Source organism: Oncorhynchus mykiss, chromosome 9, assembly GCF_013265735.2.
Source record: "Oncorhynchus mykiss isolate Arlee chromosome 9, USDA_OmykA_1.1, whole genome shotgun sequence".
In the NCBI taxonomy this organism is placed as follows: Eukaryota; Metazoa; Chordata; class Actinopteri; order Salmoniformes; family Salmonidae; genus Oncorhynchus; species Oncorhynchus mykiss.
In genome coordinates this window covers 45,964,568-45,984,488 of record NC_048573.1, presented here as the reverse complement: position 1 = coordinate 45,984,488, position 19,921 = coordinate 45,964,568, and the positions used below count along the sequence as shown (strand labels likewise).

General features: G+C 42.6%; 1 protein-coding gene across 4 annotated transcripts in view; it reads left to right on the top strand.

The window, feature by feature from the left end:
• Nucleotides 1-19,921, top strand: part of LOC110532208 (kazrin) — a 224,992-nt gene that overhangs the window by 56,777 nt on the left and 148,294 nt on the right. Inside the window, exon 1 of one of the 4 annotated variants that reach the window (XM_021615904.2) lies at nt 6,535-6,715. The exons of the other annotated variants lie outside the window; for them this stretch is intronic. Within the exon in view, the coding sequence (XP_021471579.2) occupies nt 6,625-6,715 (91 nt within the window). The 5' untranslated portion in view covers nt 6,535-6,624. Of the gene's footprint in view, nt 1-6,534; nt 6,716-19,921 lie in introns of those variants that run through there. 4 annotated transcript variants of the gene reach the window in all.

Below are 19,921 nucleotides of genomic sequence, written 5' to 3'. Positions count from 1 at the left end.
TTGACATACCACCTCCCTTTTTCAACTCTCTTTACCTTTCTCTCTCTTCTTCTCACCCTTTCCCCCCATACATTCACTTTTTTTCCTCATCTTGAAATGAACTCCAGTAACAACACTAGCTCTTCTGTTGCCAAAGCAAGCCTTTAGACGGCCACCATTTTTGGTGCTCTAACTTTTTGTGTACATGTTCACTTAACTTCACTAAAGAGGTTTTTCTATGTCTGCTGTGGAATTAAATGCCCTCTTTGTCCTCCTGCAGCTGCTTGTTCTTTGTGTGTGCGCTTCTCAAACTGCTCCCCAGTTTCTTCCCAAGGCTGCTTCCCTTTATTGTTCACTTTAATTATTAATAATTTAATGCTAGACAGGGGGAACAAAGCTGCTATGTCCACTAATTTTCTGCCTTTGGGCTCGATGTCGAACAGATAAAAAATTCACAGAATCCTTTCTCCTAATGGTACTACAATAGTGTTTATGGTCCTACTCAAATTATGTTATCACTGTGCTAACAAACTGTAGCTACTGGTTTCCAAAATTACTTTTCGATGTATGTAATAACTTTGTGGTCATCAGAGGCCATCTTTGTATGTCATTCGCCTTTTAATTTTTTAATTTTTAATTTAACCTTTATTTAACTAGCCAAGTCAGTTAAGAACAAATTATTATTTACAATGACGGCCTACCAAAAGGCAAAAGGCCTCCTATGAGGATGGGGATAAATAAAAATAAATAAAAACATAAAATATAAATATAGGACAAAACACACATTACGACAAGAGAGACAACACAACATAAAGAGAGACCCAAGACAAGAACATAGCAAGGCAGCAACACATGACAACACAGCATGTTAGCAACACGACATGACAACATGGTAGCAGCACAAAACATGGTACAAACATTATTGGGCAACAGCACAAAGGGCAAGAAGGTAGAGACAACAATACATCACGCAAAGCAGCCACAACCATTAACCCTACATGAACCCATTTGATTTCAATGACAACACAGCACAGTGGTCCAGCAACATCCCACAGAACTAAATTGTATGTTGTATTTTCCCTCCATGAGAGTGTCTTAGGCTGTCCTAGATAACAACATACAGTATTGTAACTGTTGATGGAAGGTTTGGGGGGGATTGAGGTCTATCCCGCCACAGATGGTATTTACTCTGGGTGATGAGGAGGATTTCCAGGGTTTACTGACATCTGCACTGCAGCAAGGGCAGAGAAGGAGAGGAAGGGGGAGCCGGAAACAGATACAGAGAAAAGAGAGAGAGAGAAAGAGGGAGAGGGAGCAGAGAGAGAGGGAGGAGATGGCGCCAAGAGAGACGGAGACATACAGTGCCTTCAGAAAGTATTCACACTCCTTGACATTTAGTTGTGTTACAGTCTGAATTTAAAATTGATTCAACTGAGATTTTGTGTCAATGACCTAAGCACAATACCCCATGTCAGAGTGTAATTATGTTTTTGACATTTTTTATTAAATGATGTAAAAAATGTAAAGCTGAAATGTCTTGACTTGAGTCAATAATTATTCAACCCCTTTATTATGACAAGCCTAAATAAGTTTAGGAGTAAAAATATGCTTACCAAGTCACATATTATGTTGCATGACCTCACTACAGAGAGGCAGGTAGCCGAGTGGTTAGAGTATTGGACTCGTAACTGGAAGGTTGCAAGATTGAATCACCGAGCTGACAAGGTAAAAATCTGTCGTTCTGCCCTTGAACAAGGCAGTTAACCCACTGTTTCTAGGCCATCATTGAAAATAAGAATTTGTTCTTAACTGACTTGCCTAGTAAAATAAAAAAAACTCTGTGTGCAATAATATTGTTAAACATGATTTTTGAATTATTCCCTCATCTCTGTACCCCACACATACAATTATCTGCAAGGTCCCTCAGTCGAGCAGTGAATTTCAAACACAGATTCAACCACAAAGACCAGGGAGGTTTTCCAATGCATTACAAAGAAGGGCATCTATTGTTAGATGGGTAAAAAAAAGTGACATTGAATATCCCTTAGAGCATGGTGAAGTTATTAATTACACTTTGGATGATGTTTCACTACACCCAGTCACTACAACCATACAGACGTCCATTCTTACTCGGGTGCCGGAGAGGAAGGAAACCGCTCAGGGATTTTGCCATAAGGCCAATTGTGACTTTAAAACAGTTAGAGTTTAATGGCTGTAACAGGAGAAAACTGAGGAAGGATCAACAACATTGTATCAACAACACTCCCCAATACTAAACTAATTGACAGGGTGAAAAGAAGGAAACCTTTACGTAATAAAAATATTCCATTATTTGCAAAAAGGCACTAAAGTAATATTGCAAACAATGTGGCAAAGCAATTCACTTGTTGTCCAGAATACAAAGTGTTATGTTTGGGGCAAATCCAATACAACACATTACTGAGTACATCTCTCCATATTTTCAAGCGTAGTGGTGGCTGCATCATGTTATGGGTACGCTTGTAATCATTAAGGACTGGGGAGTTTTTCATGATAAAAAATGAAAAGGAGCTAAACATAGGCAAAGTCATAGAGGAAAAAATGGTTCAGTCTGCTTTCCACCAGACACTGGGAGGTTAATTCACCTTTCAGCAGGACAATAACCTAAACACAAGGCCAAATCTACACTGGAGTTTCTTACCAAGAAGACAGTGAATGTTTGTGAATGTTCCTGAGTGGCCGAGTTACATTCTTGACTTAAATTTACTTGAAAATCTATGGCAAGAACCAAATAGGGTTGTCTAGCAATGATCAACAACCAATTTGACAGAGCTTGAAGAATTTAGAAAAAAATTGGCAAATGTTGCACAATCCAAGCTCTTAGAGACTTACCCAGAAGGACTCACAGTTGTAATAACTGCCACAGGTGCTTCTACAAAGTATTGACTCAAGGGTGTGAATACCTGTGCAAATTAGATATTTCTGTATTTCATATTCAATACATTTTCAAAAAATTCCTAAAACAAATTTTATCTTTGTCATTATGGAGTATTGTAGATGGGGGGGTGACAAAAACATCAACAGTTGAAGTCGGAAGTTTACATACACCTTAGCCAAATACATTTAAACTCAGTTTTTCACAATTCCTGTCCCTGTCTTAGGTCAGTTAGGATCATCACTTTATAGTACTAGTAATAGAGACAATAGTAGAGATAATTATTTATTTCAGCTTGTATTTCTTTCATCACATTCCCAGTGGGTCAGAAGTTTACATACACGCAATTAGTATTTGGCAGCATTGCCTTTAAATTGTTTAACTTGGGTCAAACGTTTCGGGTAGCCTTCCACAAGCTTTCCACAATAACTTGGGTGAATTTTCACCCATTCCTCCTGACAGAGCTGGTGTAACTGAGTCAGCTTTGTAGGCCTCCTTGATTGCACACGCTTTTTCAGTTCTGCCCAAACATTTTCTATAGGATGGAGGTCAGGGCTTTGTGATGGCCACTCCAATACCTTGACTTTGTTGTCCATAAGCCATTTTGCCACAATTTTGGAAGTATGCTTGGGGTCATTTTCCGTTTGGAAGACTCATTTGCGACCACGCTTTAACTTCCTGACTGATGTCTTGAGATGTTGCTTCAATATATTCACATACTTGTCCTGTGTCATGATGCCATCTATTTTATGAAATTCCCCAGTCCCTCCTGCAGCAAAGCACCCCCACAACATGATGCTGCCACCCACATGCTTCACAGTTGGGATGGTGTTCTTCGGCTTGCAAGCCTCCAAACATAATGATGGTCATTATGGCCAAACAGTTCTATTTTTGTTTCATCAGACCAGAGGACATTTCTCCAAATACGATCTTTGTCCCCATGTGCAGTTATAAACCATAGTCTGGCTTTTTTTATGGTGGTTTTGGAGCAGTGGCTTCTTCCTTGCTGAGCGGCCTTTCGGGTTATGTCGATATGGGACTCGTTTTACTGTGGATATAGATAATTTTGTATCTGTTTCCTCCAGCATCATCACAAGGTCCTTTGCTGTTGTTCTGGGATTGATTTGCACTTTTCGCACCAAAGTAAGTTCATCTCTAGGAGACAGAACGCGTCTCCTTCCTGAGCGGTATGACGGCTGCGTGGTCCCATGGTGTTAATACTTGCGTACTATTGTTTGTACAGATGAACGTGGTACCTTCAGGCGATTGGAAATTGCTCCCAAAGATGAACCAGACTTGCGGAGGCCTCCAATTTGTTTTCTGAGGTCTTGGCTGATTTATTTAGATTTTCCCATGATGTCAAGCAAAGAGGCACTGAGTTCGAAGGTAGGCCTTGAAATACATCCACAGGTACACCTCCAATTGACTGAAATGATGTCAATTAGCCTATCAGAAGCTTCTAAAGCCATGACATTTTTCTGGAATTTTCCAAGCGGTTTAATGACACAGTCAACTTAGTGTATGTAAACTTCTGACCCACTGGAGTTGTGATACAGTGAATTATAAGTGGAATAATCTGTCAGTAAACAATTACTTGTGTCATACACAAAGTATACTGTATGTCCTAACCGACTTGCCAAAACTATAGTTTGTTAACAAGAAATTTGTGGAGTGGTTGAAAAACTAGTTTTAATGACTCCAACCTAAGTGTATGTAAACTTCCGACTTCAACTGTATGTAATCAATTTTGAATTCAGACTGTAACACAACAAAATGGGGAATAAGTCAAGAGTTTGATTTGTCAATATTTTCTCACAATGCTTGACATGACTCTGAAAATGTGTATGTGTTTGTTCATGTATTCATGCAGGAGTGTATTTTTTCAGTGGACATTTAGATTGGTAACATGCGCAAAACATCAAAAACACGCTTGATTGACTGACATTTCCCTTCTTTCTACGGCTTCCGAGAGTGTTACTCTTTTGAAAGCATTTTCTTTAATCCTAATTGCCACGCTGATAGAATCTCCCGGAAACTCCTTCAACTCCTAATGCGGAAAGTTAACTTGGTGAACAGAGGGTAATACTATTCCCTCTATCAGTCTCAATTAAAAGTGGGGAGAGACCAGTGCATCGTAATACGTCATCATTTAAGGCAGTGGTGGTCTTCCAGAAAAGGTTGAGTGTTAAATTCTTGTCACACCACTAACCTGGCTGACTCGCTGAACTTTTTAATTATCAGGTTAAAACCTGTTCTGATTGGCCAAGTGGTTGGGATGTACATTTCAAGGAGTTGTACACCAAACAAAAATACAAATGCACACAGTTCTCCAGTTACCTAGACTCTTCTCACAGGTCATGAAGTACACAGTTTGGCTTATTTAGTTAGTTTCAGCAGTCTTTGGCTAGCTTGAGCTTCTGATCTTCTGAATTTTTATCCTTGGAGCAAATCGATCCAACGTTCAAGTGAGCCTGTAAGGCTGTTTCCTAGTAATACAGAATTTTGCTCTACACTACCTTGTGGGCCAGAGACACACACACACACACACACCACCCTCCACCGCCTCCCAAGCAAGGAATCGGCAGGAGAGCCTGTCCTATCATACCTCTCATTGGCAGCCATGATGGATAACTCTAAAACATTCACCGCCAAGAAAAACAAACCTAACACTTTGGCTCAAAGATACCTGCCGTCCATTTTCTTCCCTCCGTGGTATAAATGTTAGTACTGCCTTCAAAGTGTTTTCTTTAAAGGGGGTGAGGTGAGTCATTTGTTTCACTTTGTTGGGTGTCTAGGGGATGGTAGTGCTGGACCTGGAGCTCATTGACCCTGCCTTGGGGATTGGCTCCGGGGCTGGTAGCTGGTGGGAGTGCTCCGGTGGGATAATTTGATTTGGACTTTCGCTGTTTGCCTGTGCTTCATTTGCTCTGTTCTCATATCGATAGGTAGATAAATTGTCTGTGGATGTCCATGTGATACCCGGCAGGTCACAAATCCATTTTGTAGCTAGGCCTAGTGAGTTATCTGCATTAGAGACCTTGGCCCTGAGTGACCCCTGTTTGACCTGATGGATGGGACTAGAGGGAGGTTTCCTCCCCACTCCCCTGGGACTACCACCACAATAAACCAGCTGCCAGCCCAATGGAAAATGGAGGTGAGGGTCCCTCCTCCACCTCCTGGTGCTTCCCTAACTTCCCCCATCCCCAAATGACCCCCCACCTTCAGTTACTGCTTTATTATTGGAGCCCTGCTGGTTGCTCTCTGGTGAGGTTATGCAGTATGTCTACTCACAGTTTTACATTGTTCCTATGAGTGTTCATTTGACTGTAATGACACCTACATAAGAGTTATATGAACCTTCAATCAGGGTTACTGACACTCACTGTGTCTTCGACATGCCTGACTCTAACCTCATAGTGTTTGTGTGTGTGTGTGTGTGTGTGTGTGTGTGTGTGTGTGTGTGTGTGTGTTTGTGTTTGTGTGTGTGCGTGAGTGAGCTGCACCGATCAGAGTGTTTCTGGTAAAGGAACAGAAGCATAGTGGGGGGCCATTCAGAGTAGAGGATGCTGAGGATGCACACACACAGACACACACACACAGATTAACAGTGTTAAGCTGCACAACTCGCCCGGGATAAATGCGGTCAGAGAGGGGAACAGCTGAGCAAACAACATCCGCAGGAGGGAGAGAGTAGAGGAGAGAGGGACAGAGAGAGGAAGAAAAAAAGAAGGATGGAGATCTCGTCCCGGCACAGTGCCGGTGATCGGTTGCCACTTTGGATATGTATCACACCGGAGCTCGGAGCAGCAGGGACACATGGAGGTAACGGTTAACAAACTATAATGTAGCCAATAGCCAACAGTTTCCCATTCATGTTCTGGGAGAGTGGTTTGGATTACCTACTGTTAATTTTATCTCAGACATCAAGTGTGGTTAATCGCTAATTATACACTGGGTGGTGCGAGCCCTGAATGCTGTCTGATTGGCTGACGGCCTTGGTATTTCCGAGCATATACCACACGGGTATGACAAAACATTTATTTTTACTGCTCAATTACTTTGGTAACCAGTTTATAATAGCAATAAGGCACCTCGGGGTTTGTGGTATAAGACCAATATACCACGGCTAAGGGCTGTGTCCAGGCACTCCGCGATGCGTCGTGCATAGGAACAGCCCTTAGCCGTGGTATATTGGCCATATACCACACCCCCCCGTGCCTTATTGCTTAATTGTCTTGTGTCGTCCTGTATGTAGGAATAGTGTTCTATTAAAGTTTCTTTAATAGAACAACAATCTTGTGCAGTCACTATTTCTTGTTGAAATAGTGTTCCAAAAACATTTTTAGAGCATTTGTATGTTGTCATGAAAGTGTACAGTACAGTACAGTAGATAGGAACAGATGTGTAGATCCTGAAGCAAATTAGAGCGCGTCACATGTTGTAATGCTGTCCAGAGGTATTACGATATGATACATTTGAGGACAGAAAGTCTAATCTTGATACAGTCAGTTATGAACAGACAGAAGAGGTCATTATTGTTGGGAATGTGTTATCTGAATGGTTGTTGTGGCAGTGCTTGCTTGAAGCCACATTTTTTATGATTTATTTATATTTTGTACTTTTTTTCTCTCTCTCTGAAAAAAAAGTTGATGTCGAATTTAGCAGCGATGCTTGTAACAGTTTAGGTTTGTGCTGTTTGTTGAATTATAGAATTTTAAATCCACTTTAGTTTTATTGTCTGTGGGATTTTGGCTTAAGGCTCTGTTTTGAACACTCAGTATGCTAATTTGCTGTTTCATTTAAATCTTTTGAGTGTTGTGCAAGATTCTTGAACGATCAACCGTAAACATTTTCACAAGCCTCCTGTCTCATTTTGTCAGGTTGACATTTCTGGGCTAGAAATGTTGTTGTGGAACACGGCTCTGTTAAAAGTTGGCCAGAGGAATATCAACAAGCACTTCGAAGAGCCGTCATGTTTACAGCGGTAGTTTTTACTTCAAATATACACCTAAAAGCTTTCCCCTATCTACCGCCTTCCAGTCAGTGAGTATCTGGACTTTGTTGACATCAAAAACAGTCCTTGTAGTTGGAATGGTACTTTTTGCCTAATGTGTATGTTTTCTGCTGCTAAAGACAGGCTTTTAGTGGACAACATTAAGGTACTGGACTGTGACTGGGCGGGTAGAACAGTATATACTGTTTTCTGCTCTGAAGGTAGTGGAAACATGTTCGGGTCTCATCGGTGTCACTTCATGTCACTCTCCTAGTCCAAGTCTGTAATCCCAACCTGTTTCAAAATGACCACCAAATTGTCCCTGTTCCCAAGAACTCCAAGGTAACCTGCCAAAATTATTATCGTCCCATAGCACTCACATCTGTAATCATGAACTGCTTTGAAAGGCTGGTCATATCACGTATCAACACCATCATCCCAGACACCCTGGACCCACTCCAATTCGCAGATCCACAGATAACGCAATCTTAATTGCACTTCCCACTGCTCTCTACCACCTGGCCAAGAAAAATACCTATGAGAGAATGCTGTTGATTGACTACAGCTCAGCATTCAACACCATAGTACCCTCCAAACTCAACACCAAGCTCAGGATCCTGGGACTGAACACCTTCCTCTGCAACTGGATCCTGAACTTCCTGACAAGCCGTCCCCAGTTGCTGAGGGTAGGCAACAACACTGCCACGCTGACCCTCAACACGGGGTTCAAATGAAATCGCAAATCCAAGAACATTGGGAAATGATGACACTCCAAAAAGACTTCACCTCTTTTCCCCTTTTTATTTGTGGCCGGAACTTGCTAGCACGTTTCAGCAGTTATGTCTTCATCAGAGCATCCTCAACCCAGGGGCCCCTGATCACCGACTATGATGAGACAGTCTACAGGGAGGAGGTCAGAGACCTGGCAGTGTGGTGCCAGGACAACAGCTTCTCTCTCAATGTCATTAAGACCAAGGAGCTGATTGTGGACTACAAGAAACAGGCAGGCGAGAATGCCCCATCTACATCAACGGGGCTGTGGTGGAGTGGGTCGAGAGCTTCAAGTTCCTTGGTGTCCACATCCCTAAGGACATGGTCCACACATACACACAGAGTCATGAAAATGGCATGACAGCGCCTCTTTCCCCCTCAAGAGGCTGAACAGATTTGGCATTGCCCTCAGATTTTAAAAAGGTTCTACAGCTGCACCAATGAGAGCATCTTGACTGGCTGCATTACTGCTTGGTATGGCAACTGTAACGTGCGCTGGGAGTCGGGAAGCAAGTTCAGGGAGTGAATAATTTAATAAATAAAAGAAATTGAACAAAACAAGAAACACGAACAACTCACAGACAGTAAAAAGGAAACAGAAATACTGACGACTGGCAAATGAACCAAATGGAGTGGCATATATAGGGCAGGTAATCAAGGAGGTGATGGATGACAGAGGAGCGTCATTATGCGTAACGATGGTGACAGATCTGCGCCATAACGAGCAGCCTGGTGATCTAGAGGCCGGAGAGGGAGCACACGTGACAGTACCCCCTCCCGGACGCGCGGCTCCAGCTGCAGGACGCAGACCAAGATCGGTCACCTAAGGTGCGGGAACCTGTGGATCTGTCTGAGGTGTGGGAGCATGGCGACCTGGAGCGCCGGAGAGAGCATACGTGACAGCAACTGCACCGCCCTCGACCTCAAAACGCTACAGAGGGTGGTGCGGATGGTCCAACACATTCCTGGCGGTGTCAGAGGAAGGGCTTAAAAATTGCCAAAGACATCACCCACCCCAGCCATAGGCTGTTCTCCCTGCTACCGTTCGGCAATCGGTACCGGAGCCTCCGTCGTAAAGAAGGCCCGCCCGGACCCTTCCCTTTAGAGTCAGGTTTTTGCGGCCTGAGTCCGCGCCTTTGGGGGGGAGGGTACTGTCACACCCTTGCCAAAGAGGCTTTTACTCTCTATTTTGGTTGGGCCAGGGTGTGACTAGGGTGGGCATTCTATGTTCCTTTTTCTATGTTTTTCTATTTCTTTGTTTTTGGCCGGATATTGTTCTCAATCAGTGACAGCTGTCTATCGTTGTCTCTGATTGAGAACCATACTTAGGTAGCTCTTGCCCACATGGGTTTTGTGGATAGTTGCTTTCTGTTTTTGTGTCGGCACCAGACAGAACTGTTTCGGTTGTTCTCTTTGTTTTGTTAATCAGTGTTCAGTTCCATTAATAAAAGTATGAACACGTACCACGCTGCACCTTGGACCTCACCTTCTTCCACATCAAATAGATGCTCTGAAGTTAGTTTTCAAGTTTATGCTGTATAATCAGATGCTCTTAGACTCTTGGGTCAGACAAAATATGTCTACTGATTGCCTGTGTAAATATGGGGGTAGAGTTTTTTTTTTACATCCATAGAGACCCCTTCCAGTTTAGCTGGGAATTTTCATTGCCAAACAATGGTTTGTTTGTCATTAAAAAGTTATATTGTTATTGCATTGGATCACAATCTTTTCACTCAGGCATTCTTGGATATATGTATGAATAGCATCCGGTATCTTTCCTGATACAATACCTGTTCATTAAAGAGTGACAGAGCTCAATCAAAACACACTATGATGAAAGATCCTGTAAGCACACAGGCATGTGTGTGAGTGTATTAAATGAATTACTAACTTAAGTCTTAACTAATTACTAAACTGAATTCATAATTGTCTGTACCAGATCTATACCAGTTCCTTACACATCACTCCCTATTGCCACTGTTGAGGGGGCACACTGACCGGACCAGGCAAAGAGTCCTCATATTTTCTCTAGTAAGTGGTTCCTACATGGAGCAAAGATATGCTAGGCAAGATGCTAGACATTGAGTAGAGGGCGTGTTGAGTGACACACACAGCGTTTCATTTCATTTTAACTGCTGGGAATGGGCAGGACACACAGGAGGGATTTTTGTAAATTAATTTGATCAAGCTATGTAGTCTTTTGATTCCTTCTTGATGAATTAAACAAACATGTTTTGTTGTTTCTCTGTAATACTACACACATCAATCAAGTTAGAGTAGCTTGTCTTAGTCGGCACGCCTGCTGGCAAGGTTGCTCGACTTTAGAAAAGCAAGCAATTACTAAATGTACTGAATAAGACTTACATTCCTTTCAATCGTTTACCCAGATTTTAGCAGAGATGCAGAGAAGCATATTTAGAACCACCAGTCAAGAGGATACAGACAGCTCAAGAGGTATGCTTAGATATCAGTGGAGGCTGGTGGGAGGAGCTATAGGACAGGCTCATTGTAATGGCTGGAATGGAAGAGATGGTTGGGATGAATGCAGAAGACACATTTCGGTTGAATGCATTCTGTTGTGCAACTGACTAGGTTTTCCTTTCCCAGCTCAGTGCCAAAACATGGTTATTTACCAATATAACTTAAGCACACCCGGTGTAACTGCCACCGTTAATGCAGGAAATGTCCGATGATGTTTTGGACACTTTCGGTACAGATGTGGCTTGTCGCAAAGCTAAAATCGGCATTCAAACAAGCCCTATTCACTGGCAAAGTCTACCAGCAGCAATGGAATATTCATGACCCGTCCCCACTTCACCTGGCGGGTGGAGATAGCAGGCCAGATTTCTCAGAGTATGAATATCAGCTGTCGCAACATGAATGGAGACAATTCCAGACTCAAGAAAGAGCCTTCAGAAAAAGCCTGAACACTAAACTGCTCCAGGAGAAAACAAACATTATCTTCTCTGGGGATCCAGGGAAATTGAATAGATTGGCGGTTATTCTGAATGGAGCTTTCTACAAGAACGGCATCTTTTATGCAAAAATCGGGACGGGAGACCCTTCGGTGCTCCCCTCCTGAAATATTAAGGAGGAAGAATGCCACTGAGGACAACTTCCTGGGCTTCCGGAGGAGGGCCAATGGAAAACAGGACACTCGTGCTGTGGGCTTTGGAGTCTGGTCAGACTGGCCGGATCTCAAGAACCTGTGCAAGTAGACTGGAATGCAGCTCAGATTAACACAAACCGAGCCAGTGACTGCCTCTGATGCAATTGTGGCAGACCCCTGTGTTGTTGTGGAGGCTTCTGTCACCCATGATGGAACATCTCATCCTACATCCAGGACAACACTCCTCGGTATCAGACAGATGCAGCTACTGCAGCACTGGACTGGCCTGAGGCTTCAGGGGAAATTCGCTGCTCTGGACTGTGATGACCACTCTCCCATTCCATGTTCCAGAATGCTGCCATTGGCAAGGACATACTCACCTTTACTGTTTAAGGCGAGGCTGAAAGTTCTAGAAGCGAAAAGAAACTCACACCTATTTAGGCGAGGTGCTGGCTAGCGGAGTAGAACACTTAAAAGATAAAGGAGAGCCGCACACTCTAGGAGCTCAGATGCAAAAATATTTATGTCCAACGTTTCAACAGACAATCTGTCTTCATCAGGATATAATGACAAACACTGCGAGATGACTCATTTATATAGTGTCAAAAGACACACACAGGTGTCTGTAATCATGGCCAGGTGTGGCCTGATATCACTGGTTAATTCTCATATTAAAATAGCATACAAAAAACATAAATGGATAGCGTACGATCATAGATACATTTTGGATACATAGGCCTACAAACATTTACAATATCAAAAATCACAAGAATCACAAGAATGGCTTCAGATCAAAGTCTACGTTGAGACCGAAGGGAGCAAGGGTCTTTAAATTAAAGATCCAGGCAGCCTCTCGTTTTAACAATAAATAGTCAAAGTCACCCCCTCTCCTAGGGAGGGTGACATGTTCGATGTCAATATAACATAGAAACGAAATCGAATGTTTTTTTTCCAAAAAGTGGGCCGCAACTGGGTAAGTCGAGTTTTTGCACCTAATGGTGCTCCGAAATACGTACTATTAATTTGTGCTTTGTTTTACCCACATCATTTTTACCACAAGGACAAGTTATAAGATAAATAACTGCCTTAGTGGAACACGTAATAACACCTTTGATTTGGATCTGTTTCCCTGTTTGTGGGTGTTTGAATGATCTACATATATAAGTGCCATTGCATTGAGCACAGCCGTTACACTTGTAGTTTCCATCCAGTAGGGGCGCGAATAGACGTTGTGCAGGGATATCTTGGGTGGTAAATCCGAGTTTACCAATTCATCTCTGAGGTTTCTGCCCCGCGAGAATACGGCCAAGGGAAGGTCCGAAAACACATTACCGATACTATCATCGGATCTTAGAATGTGCCAATGTTTGTGAACGATTTCCTTAATTTGTTCAGAGCACTTTGAATAGCGGGTAGTTAGAACGCAAGAGTGCTTATTTCTGTGAGAGTGACCTCGAAAAAGGTCATGTCTCGTTTTGTTTTTGAATTTTCTCAATGGCAGTATTAATCTGACTATTTTTGTACCCCCTCTCCTTGAATTTTCTTTGCGTCTTAGCCATATTTCTGTCGAAATCTGATTGTTTTTTACAAATGATTTTGATTAGTCAGAATTGGCTGTAGGGCAAACAGTTTTTCAAGGGAAGTGGTTGACAACTATCAGCCCCTCAACAAACTGTTACTATCAGTCGGTTTCCTGTAAAGATCAGTGTATAGAACATTATCTTCACACAAGATCAGAAGATCAAGAAAACTGATTTGACGTGTATCAGATTGCATAGTAAATCTCAGATGCTCAGAACAGGAGTTAAGAAAAGCATGGAATGCCTGGAGCTGTTTTGCATCACCCCTGCATAGAACAAACATATCATCAATATACCGTTTCCAAATAATGATCTTAGGCAAGAAAATATTTGAGAGGCTGAAAGTTCTACCAACAACATGATACCTTGCACTCTGGTACCCTGCAAACCATGATCCATTTTGTTTTCTACATGAGTCAAATGTAATGGAGTCTGTTGCCGATGTTGTGAATGGTTGCTGTTCATACAATGATTTGTTAATTGCTTGACATGACTGCCTTAATGACCTGATAGTCAGTAAGGTGAGACAGGCAGTCTCACCAACAGCACACATCCATAAACATTCTTGTGTAAGATGAAGCTGGTTTGATGTTGATTATGTGTTTTCCTGTGTGCCAAACGTTGTGGGGGGAGGCCAGTGGTAGGTGCTCATTGTGGAAGTGGGCTGCTCATTTGACGGCTACGTGGAGCAGGCCTTTGCAGACAAGTTTTTTCAAATACAAGCCCCTTGTGGCACGCTTGGACAGCCTCGCGTGTAGGTGCAAGCTGATGGCGCTGATATTTGGCAGTCTCGGCCACGTACGCAGGCTTGAAGTGTGTGGCCTCTCCAGATTGCGGGCCTGAGAAAGACTAGGACAAAGCAGTTGGCTAGGTACTGCTCTGTTTCAGCTGTCGTTGGCAGCCTAGCTGTTTGGAGAAGGATACGTTTTCTGTATCCTTGAGTGTCCATGCATACAGGGACCTTTGAAATGTTTGGATCCTTTTTTAATGTTATTTTTATTGGTGGATTTAAGTATTTAAAATGTGTGTGTTTTGTGTGTGTACATTCACACAGTGAATATTTGTATATAGATAGTCAGTGCCAGTGTCTGTGTGTGAAAGTGCCCCTATGCCAACTATAATTTGGTCCACTGATTTCTTCCTCCTAAAGATGTCATGCCAATCTGATGTTGGCCCTGAACCAATCATCAACAGACTACATGTCCAGAGCCCTATACTACGAATCAGGTTTGAGGAGTTACCAAGGTAACTTTGGTCAACTCTGAGTTCAACTCGGGATAACCGGTACCCAGTGCTTAATTTGTAAATTGGGAGGTGTCGGAACAAACAGTGAGCATGAGAGGGGGTGACCTGGGGAGTTCTGAGTTACTGGAATGAGTAAAGATTTTAAAAACTCCTTTATAATAAACCATTGCATTCATATAATCACATTTCCATAGTGGCATAGAGCAGTAGAGTAGAGGCACAAACCGAAGTTGCACACATGGGCTCATTTTCTGTGAAGAACATGTAAAATAACACATTTTCATTGATTGCACACTGTGCACCCTCCTACACATTTATATTACATGCAGTTTGTGGTGTCCGGGTCCACTGGACCCAAGGGTAATAAAAGTGTGTGTGTAGGTGAAAAAATTAAACAAAAATGTTTGCTGTGTGCCTTCACTCTGTCATCCTCCTCCCTGGGCCTGCTGTTTCAACATAGCACCAACATAGCACCAACATCTGTCTCCCTGCCTGTCTGCCTGTCTCCTGCTTTTATCGCACTCTTTACCCTTTGTAGTGTGTGAAACTACACCATGTCTTGCGCCAACCTGCACAATGTTACAGTACATTACATTATTTCGATACATTTTTTTTTTTTTTTATCAGTATTTTCCCACACCCAGCCAGGTGCAAATTGGGGGAGGGACACAACAAATACATAGCTTTGCATGTGTGGCTCCTTACTACAATCAATCAGTATGGCAAAAATAATCTCTGCACAGTGGGCCTTAGAAATACTTTTTGCAGAGAGAGAAGCTAATTTTCAGAATATGAGGATCATGTCTCTGTCAACTCGGAGTCTGACAGTGAGTTGGAAGAAGAGGATGAGATTGACCCTCAGCCAGCCCCAGGACCAGCCCGTCAGCAGCCAGCCTCCATGTTCCTCGCCAAACTCTTGAAAAACTCACTCTGATTAAGGACTGTCACTGGGTCTTCCACCATTCAGACTCCTTGCAAAGAGTTCTCCTGAACCCCTCTCTGGCTGAGTTACTGCTCTGCAATTGGGGCGGCAGGGTAGCCTAGTGGTTGGGGCGGCAGGGTAGCCTAGTGGTTAGAGCATTGGATTAGTAACTGAAAGGTTGCAAGTTCAAATCCCCGAGCTGACAAAGAACAACATCTGTCACACAGAAGGCCTAGATTGTTAACCATCCTTATGCGAGGATATGCACATGGCAAGGGATACACCGTCGTGGGAGGCTTCCTCAGCTGCTGTGATGAAATGCTTGTGAAGAGCCGGGTAATTTTTCCCCCCAACTCTACAGTTCTAAAACTGGATGCCACCCATCTAGTGTCCAACATCTGATTGTCTAAACTTTCTGTGCACTTCCTCAGCTTAATTTTTGTTGGATACTCTATAAAGCGCATATAGCTTGTCCATAATTATTTTAAAATGATTAATAGCTCCCATCTTTTTTACCACATCTCCTACTGTGAGCTCAAGCCTGTGTGCCGAGCAGTGCCAAACAGTTATATTAAGGAAGAGGGCCTGGAGCCTTGTTGCTACTCCGCTCTTGCGTCCCAGCATGACAGACACACGATCACACGTGATTCCAATTAGGGTTTTAGAGAGAAAGTCCTGTGAACTTTACACCATCTAATGCAGATAACAGATTTGTTTTTCTGCACTGTTACTTTAAATATGTCGGGACAGTTTTCGGATGCATACAGGGCACTTTCTGCTAATTGGATTCCAAATAGGCAACGGCCTTGGAACTGTTGGTTTCAAGGGGTTTCTAAGAAACCGTGTGTTAGCCTAATGTTTTTTTGGCGCTCCAACAGCGCCAACAAACATTTGTAGTTTAGCACCCGGGTTTAGGTTCAGGTTTAGGCTGTCTTAAAATTGTATTGTGTCATGTGTATTGCAGATTGTATGCAAGTGTATCATTCATCATTCATTATTTATTATTTTCTATATAAACATTCTGTAGGTAAGAACTCTGGGTTCTCTGGTTTTTCCAAAGCAAGTTAAGTCACACCAGGTTTAACATATACTGAGAGTGTCCTTTTCACTATACTTAGTGTATTGATTTATCTGAGCCTGTGGTGAGAGGGTTACATAGAGTAACACAAGATTTTGTGTGACTCAAAATTGGTCCAAATTCTACAAAGATCCTTGAAAGGACAAGGATATTTTGCATTTCAGGTAAAATAACAACCTAATATGGATATCCTAGGACAAATTAACTAGCAACAGCAAACTAGCTATCAACATTTCCATGAATGTCCCCAAGTTCAGAGTTCGTTTTGATATTTCAACCTGCGTGTCCTGATCGCATCTTGTGTGGATGGAAAAAATCAACAGTGTAGTCAGCATGTTATTTGCCAGTAATGACTGCAGGGCCTGAGTGACAGACAGTCCACGCAAACTCCATGCATTATTGAGATAATGGGAGGGCGTCAGCCGGTAAAATGCTGGTAAAGATTGTTCATCGACTCGTCCCAACTCCCCTTGGTCAGTTCTGGGGTAGTGAACAGAGATTGGGCATGGTGTAAACCACCTGGGGGCTAGCTAGGTCTTTCACAGCCAGATTCAAAGAAATCATTGCTAATGCTCCAGCTGAGCCTCGACTTTGTGTCTAACCGCCATCGTTGGCCTTGTTTAAGTTCAGATGAACCAGCTTGCAAGTGTTGTTTGCAAAGGCTCTCTTATGTTCTACAGAGTGGTATTATCCAAGGCATAGCACAGTGCTAGGCTAGCTCCCTAGTCTACTCTGGATGTGTTAAGTAGCCAATTGAACAGAGCTTGTGATTTGCCAGGGGCTCCTCTGTGTGCTCCCCTTTTTCTGTGTACAAAGCCTGTGTGTGTGTGTGTGTGTGTGTGTGTGTGTGTGTGTGTGTGTGTGTGTGTGTGTGTGTGTGTGTGTGTGTGTGTGTGTGTGTGTGTGTGTGTGTGTGCGCGCGCGCGTGTGTCCCACTCTGGGGGCCTCACTAATGAGCCGGTCATTTGTTAGCCCTTTTGTTTGTGTAGCGCTCGCTTCCTCTGGCACAGGTTCAAGCTCCCCCTCCTATCAAATCCAATGTTGGGATCCCATTAGCCTGGCACCCCCTCACCACACCAGTGTACATTAGAGGGACATCAATACCCAGCTTCCAACCATGCTAGCCAGCCAGGCATTAATTAAATAATTAGCGATGGACATCAGGGCTAATCTTTCTCTGACTGCTGTACCGGTACCACCAAGCATGGGTACAGAAGCAAATTGAAGTTGCACTTTCAAACACTTCCATAAGCATGGTTGCAGATGTAATGCAGACATTATCATAAGCTGTTGTAAAGCATAAACCCAAGGTGGCCCTGTGTGGCTCCATTGGGAATAGCATGGTGCTAACAACGGCAGGGTCGTAGGTTTCGATACCAGTTTGGACCACTAATGTGAACATTTCGACTTTGGATAAAAAAGCGTCTTCGGTCTGGCATGTGCAATGAGAGTGCAAAACATGAGGAGCACCTTCCTAATATTGAGTTGCACCCCCTTTTGACCTCAGGACAGCCTCAGTTTGTCGGGACATGGACTCTGCAAGGTGTCGAAAACGTTACACAGGAATGCTGGCCCATGTTGACTTCAATGCTTCCCACAGTTGTGTCAAGTTGGCTGGATGTCCTTTAGGGTTGTGGACCATTTTTGATACACACTGGAAACTGTTGAACGTGAAAAACACACCATCGCTGAAGTTCTTGACACTCAAACCGGTGGGCCTGGCACCTACAGTACTACCATACTCTGTTCAAAGAGAGTACGTCTTGCCCATTCACCCTCTGAATGGCACACATACACAATCCATGTCTCAATGGTCTCAATGCTTAAAAATCCTTCTTTAACCTGTCTCCTCCCTTTCATCTACACTGATTGAAGAGGATTTAACAAGTGACATGAATAAGGGATCATATATTTGACCTGGATTCACCTGGTTACACTGGTACACTAATGTTTTGTACACTCAGTGTATATATGCAAGGGAATTGTTTTCCTAAAAGTCATTGTCTCCAGGTGTATGAGATAGTGAGACAATTGCAAACCTGGATTAAAGCAAAGCCTATTTATCCAGTGTGATCTTGTTTTGTCTGTTGTTACTGCCTTCCAATTACCTTTGTTACAAAATGGCTATGTGGGTATACACAACCAGTTTTTATGTTTTTGTTGCTTCTGAGAAGTTGACAAAGAGTGGTTTATTGTACCTTGTCATATATATCAACCTCAGTTTTAGCTTCCAGTGTTAAACATGACACATTATGTGATTTGGTCAAAAATAAGACCTCTGTATTTTCAACGAGAAACATTACACAGCTACAGACAGTCAACTCTATTTTTCTTTCAGATCAGGTGACCGTGTGGCTGCTGTGATCAGCATACTGATTTGGCTTCAGATATTTTTGTCTTCCAGCGAGAGCACTCTCTGTTACTCTGGCAACAGCCCACTATTTCTGTTTGTCTTTACCCTATCTAACCCACAGCAATAGAAAAAGAATGAAAAATGTTACCTCATTGTCAATCATATTTATTATTTAACCTTCATTTAAATAGGTAGATCGCTTGAGTTGAAACCTCTTTTGTGATGGAGACCTGGTAAGGAGTCAGCAAGAATAATGCACACAAAAGTGGTGAAACACAATTTCAAATGCCCTGACAATAACATAACAAAATGTATCACCAGCAGTATTAGCTGTACACGCAAAATCTCCTGATAACACATTTAGTGTTGTTGATTGGCTATCAGTCAAAAAGTCTGATAACTAGTCAGGAAACAGATTGTCTGATAATCAGTTTGAAAACAGACAGGTCTATCAGATCCTCTTACCCCCACTGCCTGTCCAATACAAGATAACAGAGATTGACTGATAAAGCACTGAGAACAAACTGCATTATAAGCACGCTCATCCTCAGTCCTCCCTGTATGTGACAACCCTGCCTGTCTGTCTGTCTGTCTGTCTGTCTCTCTCGCTTTCTCTGTCTGTGATTAACATCATCACTGATGACGCAAAGATGTCAACAGCACTGATACGCTCCCATAGAACATCTTTTGAAATGCCAGACAGATCTGCTTGGCGAACGTCAAGCAGATGCTAGCACATTTTTGATCTCCTCCCACACAGAATCATCCAACGTTTCAGTTGGAAAATGGTTTTTGACTTCAATTCGAGTGTCTTCTTGAGTGCAAATATTATGTATTCAATGTAAAATGGTAACTTGTTGTCAAAAATCCCAATTTAATCAATATTAGATTTTAAATTAGGACCCCTTTAGGTATCAAAATGATTTAATAAAATATTTTATTTGGCCTTTACTACTATATATTACAGAAACACATTG